The following is an 8,112-nucleotide window of genomic DNA, read 5'->3' as shown; positions in this document are numbered from 1 at the left end:
TATGTGTAATTAGTGTTATTTGTATATACATAGGAAATAACTTATAGCTTCCCATTTGAAAAAAAAATCTCAGAAACCTATAATATTCTAAGCTAAACTTCAACAATTAAGACAATTGGTAATCCTTTTTATATGTCAAATACAAACCTTAACTTGAGAAACTCGTTAACTATTTGCCTTCTACATTGTATATTTAATTATAATAATTATAATTTTAATCGTACTTACCATACATAATTTTCAATGGTACAGTAATAACATCGCACAATTGATAGCTTTTAATTATACAAAGCCAAAAATTTAACCAGCTTTGAACTACTAGTTTATACACCTTAGAGAAATTTCATGTTTTTGGCTGAATCATTCCAAGCATGGAACTGACGATCAGCGCAAGCAATTATAACTTCAAAATCGTTTTTACGGTACCCTATTAGACTCCATTTGGTTAATTCTTTGCTTTCAGTAAACCTATACGAATTTAAAGTAAACGGAGATAGTCACAATATGTTTAGCTATGTCTTATTAATTATTGAATGCTGTACATCTACATTTTTGGTTTCTTTTATAGGCAAGTGCTAATGCAAACACACCTGTATTGCTGTTTATCCATGGAGGTGGTTGGACGTTTGGTTCAAGCAAAACTGAAATGAAACACGACTTTTTCATGGATGAAGACATTGTATTAGTTAGTATTCAGTATCGTCTTGGACTTCTAGGTAAAAGTGTAATTTTTGTCGTTTTAGTCTTTTTAAAAGTAATAGGTTAAATGTTAATTGTAGTAACATTTACACTATTTAGTAACAGTGAGATAATGTTTATATTAAGTTGAAATCAGAATTTTTACTTCATCGAGATCGGTAACGCAATAAACTGTTAACAGATTGCATAGGTTAAATGTGTGCGATATGGTTGAAAGCAAGAAATATTGGAACTCCATATCCCGAATCATGTCGAAATGGGAACAATAGAAGCTACGCAAGTTTCATGTTCAGATGGCTCTCTAAGTTTCATATTTTAGCATAGGCAAAATCACAGGGCAAAAAACACATCAAATTCTTCGTAATTCTTGGCAGATCTGGTGCGAAAGCTTCTGAAATGAAGGAGCATGTTTATGGAATGAAGGCCTTGATTTGAATTTTGTATTTAAATTAGAGCATTAATAGAGACGAAGAGTATCACTAGCAAGCTACATAAAAACATGGTAACATTCAATGTACTCAATATTTATATGTATAAAAAAAGAATTTGCCTTACGTGCATGAGGATCCTGCAGCCTACACATTTAAATCTTGTAATACTTGAATTACTGTTGCATAAAGAGCATTTCTTAATTGATTCGTCGCCTTACTAACCAAATTTAGACCTATAACATTTCTTAATTTCTCTAAGAATTTGCAAGGTACACGGTCGTGCTTAGCATAGATGAATCCAGTAAAAATCGTATACGAAGCCAAAAATATAACTTTTAATAGTATGCATAAAGTGGCAACATAGCTGGAATCAATATATCGCTTCACAAAGGTGCTATTTTGAAGTGAATAAAAGATTTTAAATTAACCGAGTAAGTCACAATGTTTAGGTTCAGCCTAATAACTTTCGGATGTAACATTGTAGGTTTAATTATAGTCGAAATAAGAGACTACACTGTATTCATGTTTGAGGACATTGTATTGATGTATGCATATTCCCCTTCTTAGAACTAAGAATTTATGTGCTTAATTTGAGGCTAAGCAATTAAATATGGTTATGAGCTGAAACAGAATAATTTTAAAGATCAAGTGAAGTTATTAGTCTAACCAGTCCAGAAAATACTATGACTGTGAGTAACTTCTGAAACAGAAATTAAATGCTGTAAGCAATAAAAAAGTGAATTGTTGTGGTTAGAAGTTCTTCTTAGAATTGATCTTGATTATATACGTAATTATTAGATGATTTTCTAATTAGAAAATGATTTTAGTAATTACATATTATCGTAACATTATTACAAAAACAATATGTTATTCATTTATTTCAAAGGTTTCCTCTCACTGCAAACCGAAGACATTCCTGGTAATGCAGGACTATTAGATCAACTGAAAGCTATTCAGTGGGTCAATAAGAACATTCAATATTTTGGTGGTGATCCTAATCGTATTACTATATGGGGACAAAGCGCTGGATCATGGAGTGTTCATTTACACTTAATCAGCCCACTCTCTGCAAGTAAGTATTGATATTTCTACTACCTAGAAAGTATTTAATTAATCATAAAACGCAGAAAACATACTTCATTATTCACATACATCGCATTTCTCCTAAATTCCTTGAAATCATTGAGTGAATAAACCTTGATAGAAATAAAAATTACATATGCAAAAAACACATCAATTACACCATTCTAAGAATTTATTTATAGAGTAAAAGTTATTCGGAACACTACTAACGAATAAAATATGGTGGAAGTCTAGTAGATATCTCAATACAATAATATATGAATAACACTTGTTGGATTTTCGAAAGAACTGTCAAAACCATTTTACATACTGAAACAATATTAATTCATGAACTTCTTGATTCATATCTGTGAACAACAAATGTTAAAATTCATTGTTCTTTTACTTAAATGAAAATGATTTTTGTTTCTAAATTTATATGGATATACGTGCGGATGATATGATGAAAAAATATTAATCTAATTGATTTTTAATAGAATAGCATTTGATGAAAGACAAAATCACGCGTATATTTACTTGAAGATTATAATTAGGTATAGGGAGAAATTTAAATTGTAAACACGTTTTAGTTTTTAAATAAACGTGTTATATACTTGTGCACAAGTATAAGATATTTTCTAGTTAGAGAGAAATTTATAAGATTAATATACAATAGGTAAAGTTATATCATCTCAATGGATTATACTTTCAATGGTCTTAAAGACAAACCGTATCGCTTTCTAATTCTTCTGTAAACAACTTATTAACAGTAAATAATACGATGATTTTCAAACACTTGAAGGTTTACGCCTAAAGAATGCTATTAGATAAACTATTACCAGAATTATTAGTTTCAAAAAGTTTCATAAATGGAGAAATTTGAGTACTGCTAATTATCTCTAAGTTTCCAGATTTGTCATCTTTAGGAAATGGTCTGGATGGAGTTATTGATAATTTATTAATAATCATAATCCAAACCTTCACATTCCGAATGAGCGAAGGAGAAATTGTGGTCCATCACGTTCAACTACAGCAGAGGACGATCTGTACATGGACTTTGGGGGATGAGATCTTTGCCTTACAGCCACTACTTGTTTACCGTCAACATTTACACATCAGCACCACCGTTGTTTTCGGTTCCAAGCACACCAAGACTGGATCGAGGATTAGTGAGTTCCCGTTATCTTCTTCAAAAGTGCAAATTGCGTCTGGGTAGTGATTCTGGACACAACGAAACCAGGAATATTGTCCAACATTTTCAGATTGGTTGTTTGGTGTTCTTAGATGAGAAGGCATAATATTCCATGGACATGACGACTTCTCAATACTCGAACTCGGTATAATCACCAGTCAATATTATTGTGACACTGTAGTATTTTCAAACGTGCGTGTTTTCAGAAGTGCAGTCGATCCAATTCCTTTATGGGTGGTAATGCGCGATCGCATCGAACTGCACAAGCAGCGGACTTCTTAGTGGCATGCATCGTTGTGGCGATAATCACAAATCTTATTAAGGACCATTTCATTTCTTCTGTACTATCAAGGAAAGATCGTGAACCGCAATGCATTTAGTAGGTTATTACCTATGTATAAATTTTTTTCTATTCTAATCATGTTTATTGTCATTTCCTGTATTATATTGTATTACTACTTTCAAATTTAAAAACGTGATTCAAGTTGCACGAATTTATGCTTCTTAAAAGTAATAAAGCAGGGGAAACGTATTTCCATTTTTAAGTTTTGCATACCAGAGTAATTAAAACCAAGATGCTACGTAAATGTCTATTTCTAATTGCCAGATACCTGTTTCTTGTTGCTAGAAAATATAAGAAATGAAAGTTTACAGTGCTTGCCGTCTACATTTTAACAGTAACGAATTCGTCCAAAACGGTGTAATTGATAGGATTTTCCTAAAATCATGAAATTTAAAATACATATTCGAACAAATTTCAGGATTTTAGGAAATATTATATTTCAAGTACCGGTATAAGAATTAGACACAATTCAGATCATAATAAGTTAGTGTAGTCAATCGATAGAATTTCATTTCCAAGATTGGACAGCAAACCAACTGGTGCGTACTTGAAACATTTTTTCAATAATAAACAGTCTTTCGTAGTTTAGGACCGTATGTATTTAAATCTTATCTGTTTAAGAAAATATTTCTGATCAGCTAAGAAAAACTTCGAATCTATTACATTTTCTTAAACGGAAATGGATACAATAAAAGTATTTGCGCTAATGACGCACTCCATACTATCTTAGAGGAACTCACCAAAAATAGAATTTGTATTTCATGCAGTTAGTCTTTAAGCGCAATGAGTGCCCTTAAAAACGCTAAAACATATCTCTCTATAAAAATACATCTTAGGCTAATAAGGTAGAAAAGCTAGAATAACACTTCCTCATCACTTCGTTTCTCATCCTATGCCATATATGAAGTCAAAAATAATTAGTAAATTAAATTGTTCATAGATATTTTTTTATGAAAAATAATCTTTAATTATAAACTTTTTAAAGATCTATTTCACCAAGCAATCCTTGAAAGTGGATCAATTCTTACTCCTGGATCTGTCGACAGAGATCCTCGAGCAACAGCCTTTGAAATAGCAGAAATACTGGGTTGCTCCCTGGACAACTTGACTACTGTCACTACTTGCTTCCAATCTACTCCTGCTCTCGACTTAGTATCAGCCCTTGGACAATATCAGGTAATTGAAAATAAAGTGCTCTACTATTAATACACGTTTGCTTTTAATGTTCAATATAATCAATCTCATAATCTGTACGTTTTTCGTAATAACCTATAACATGGAAGATAGCTCAATATAATACCATTCTGGTGTTACGAGCATGAGTCCAGGAAATAGGTGTGTGAACGATTAAATTGCTCATAAATGATGGTTTTTGGGAAAATTTATTCTGACATATAATTTGAGACCAAAGCTTCGCGACTCAGCTGCATCGTGCGCGTTAAAGGAATTCTAAAATTATTATCGCCACGGTAGGATACACACTTGTGAGTAATGCTGGAAACAGGTACGAACAGAGTATACTGTGCTCAACAATATCAAAGCGGCAAATCATATCGGTACAAACTAAATGACGCGCTATGCTGAAAGAGAATAAACGTGCCTAATGCATTAATTCTTTACATCAGTTCTTTTTCTCTTTCCTTTACACGTAAGTAATAGCAAAAATATAACGCATTTATTATCTCACGTTCATATATTCAGTTTGATTCTTACATAGTGAATATTGAACTTAATTTTAAATAAATTACTCGGCACGGTGTCTTCCCGTTGTGCCTACTTCCCGTTATGCCTACAGGCCCTCCAGCACTTTGTAGAAAATATTTTTAATGATCTTATCTGTAGGCAGAACGGTAATTCCCGTTGTGCCTACTTCCCGTTCTGCCTACTCTTTCGAGACGGGGAATTCTGTGCAGGGAGGGATCTTTTCTAGGGATTTTTTCTTTAGTAATTCTAATAGATTCTGTAAGAAGAATAACTATTCCTTTAAATTTCATCATATATTTTAAATGTTATCTTACTTGCTCTTCTCAGAAAAAATGACTAGGTATAGTTTTGTTATTAGCAGCGTTATTCACGTCTACTTTAGTAGAGATGTGTTTTTTTAATACTTACAGAGAAATGGAGAATTAATTGATTCAGTTACAAGAAAATAAACTTATTTCGGTCTAATATCAAGTCATTTCACAACAAAATTTTATTCAGTTTTCCAGTAGTTCATCTCCAACATTCTAAGGCTCGCAGTACGTAATAGGTGCTACAGTTCACATCCTCAAAATATATTTGGCCATATATTAAACAAACAATGCAAGAAGATGCATAATTCGGTCTCTTTTCTTTTTCTAAAAAAAGCCTTTGTCTTCTACATCACAGATCTTTTTCCGGCATCACCTCTATATATGATCAGGTGCTTTGTCCTCTATACATGATTCTGTATTACACGCAATATGTCGTACTTATATTGTAAAAAAAGAAAAAAATGGGACCGCAATGGCTCAGGGGTAGAGCGTTCACCTCTGGTGCATGGGGTCCATGGTTCGATCCCAGCTCGAGCCAGGTGAGCTTTGTGGTGGACAAACACCGTGTGCGTTGGTTTTCTCGGTGTTCTACCGTTTTCTCCTACTTTCCACTATTTCATTCATTTCTCATCATCACCGTCTCCATAAGGGGGCCCTTAAGAAAGGGTCTTAGTCTCCTACATTAAAATTACTTTTTCGGCATCACCTTATCAGCTGATTTGTCTTCTATACGTGATTCTATACTATATGCCATAATATCATACATACTTCTATTTTCATATTTATATTGTCAATGTAAATAGCAGGAATACAAAATACAAATATCATAATTGAATGTTTTTGTAGAGTTTCAACTCAAATCAAAAGGTCAGATAATCGGGGAGGGAAAGGGATTTATAAGATTTTGTTTCAGTTTGGTACTCTTGAAGGTGATTGGCTACTGTGTTCACCGGTAGCCAATCAGCGTTCAGAACACCTGACTGCCCCTGAAATTTTGTTCTGAAATTGCTTGATATTAGATCTTTTTTTTTTTTTTTTTTTAATGTTTGTTTCACATACAATGTCTAACATTCTTGCAACTGAGTCAACCAATTTTCCATGTATGATGAAACTTGTAGAGGTGGTGGTTGTTTTTACAGAAGCTTTTAGAAATACTAAAGAAATATTCCCTACAAAAATTCCTCCCTGCACATAATTCCCCGTCTCGAAAGAGTAGGCACAACGGGAATTACCGTTCTGCCTAGAGATAAGATAATTAAAAATATTTTCTTTAAAGTGCTGGAGGGTCTGTAGGCAGAACGGGAAGTAGGCACAACGGGAATGAACCCTCGGCACAAGACAATTTATGCTATTCAAGAAGTAAAACTTGGTTTAGGGGAAAACATTTTACGTTTCGAATAGTGTTCAATTTATTTTTTCAATTTGAAATTCTCAGCGAATTATGAAAATTATTCGATTACATAACCAGTAATGCACATACGTATGAAAAAATGATATAATTTAAAACTACAACTAATAACTAAGTAATGGTAAAAAGTTAAATAGCCCAATTTCTCATAAAGTAACTTTAAAACAGGTGACATGCAGTGATGTGCCGTGAAAAATCAGCGTCCGAGGCGAAAGTATACGACATTGTCCTCATATGTATATTCCAAGTAATTTTTCCTGTCTTTTTGCTGTTTTCTCCTGAATTTTCCACCTATTCGGCGCCCGCGGCTACTGAACCCACAAGGCAAGGTGCTGAACATATGTACTTTCATGGTATACTGAATTAAAGTTTCTACTTGATTTCGATTCTTTCCGAAGCAAATGGGTATTTCATTAGTCATTCACACACAACCCATGAGCTTAATGTAGAATTTGAATTACATATACTTCTAGAAGCAATAAAATCTTGGTGTTTCATGATCTATTCTACAGAATTAAACTGAGTTACTGTATATTTCTACATTTACTAGGGTACATATGGTCGACTTGGTTTGAGTTCATCTTCACCAAGAGTTGTCGTTCAAACTACAGGAGACATTCGATTTATGGAACAGGATCCAGTTGAATTGTATACATCTGGAAATTTTAACCACGTTCCGTTGATGTCAGGAACTACCAAGAATGAAGCATTGGGTGGTTTTCTTGGTAAGATGACATGATTATGTTGTGTTCTCTCTTTAGTAAATGTAGTTTAAAACTGTCTTCTGAGATAGATGTATTATTATTATTATTATTATTATTATTATTATTATTATTTTAAGTTTGTATAATGTATGTATTTACATACGTTTTCCCATGATATTCTTTCCAGAGATTTAACAAGACATCTTGATATTCAGCAAGATAATACGTAAACCTTGCATAATAACCAGGTAGAATATT

At 32.9% G+C, this 8,112-nt stretch overlaps 1 protein-coding gene across 1 annotated transcript in view; it reads left to right on the top strand.

Moving 5' to 3' along the window:
- Positions 1-575: 575 nt before the first annotated feature.
- The window catches only part of LOC145691944 (carboxylesterase 1F-like), a 37,136-nt gene continuing 29,599 nt past the window's right edge, over positions 576-8,112 (top strand). The window contains exons 1-4 of the mRNA XM_081767247.1: positions 576-716; positions 2,017-2,202; positions 4,713-4,903; positions 7,701-7,875. Coding sequence (XP_081623373.1) covers positions 647-716; positions 2,017-2,202; positions 4,713-4,903; positions 7,701-7,875 — 622 coding nt within the window. The 5' untranslated portion in view covers positions 576-646. The remainder of the gene's footprint in view (positions 717-2,016; positions 2,203-4,712; positions 4,904-7,700; positions 7,876-8,112) is intronic.

Source organism: Thermobia domestica, chromosome 8 (assembly GCF_964235325.1).
Source record: "Thermobia domestica chromosome 8, izTheDome1.hap1.1, whole genome shotgun sequence".
Taxonomy (NCBI): domain Eukaryota; kingdom Metazoa; phylum Arthropoda; class Insecta; order Zygentoma; family Lepismatidae; genus Thermobia; species Thermobia domestica.
The sequence above is the reverse complement of the archived record's forward strand: the minus strand, read 5'-3'. Positions and strand labels throughout refer to the sequence as shown.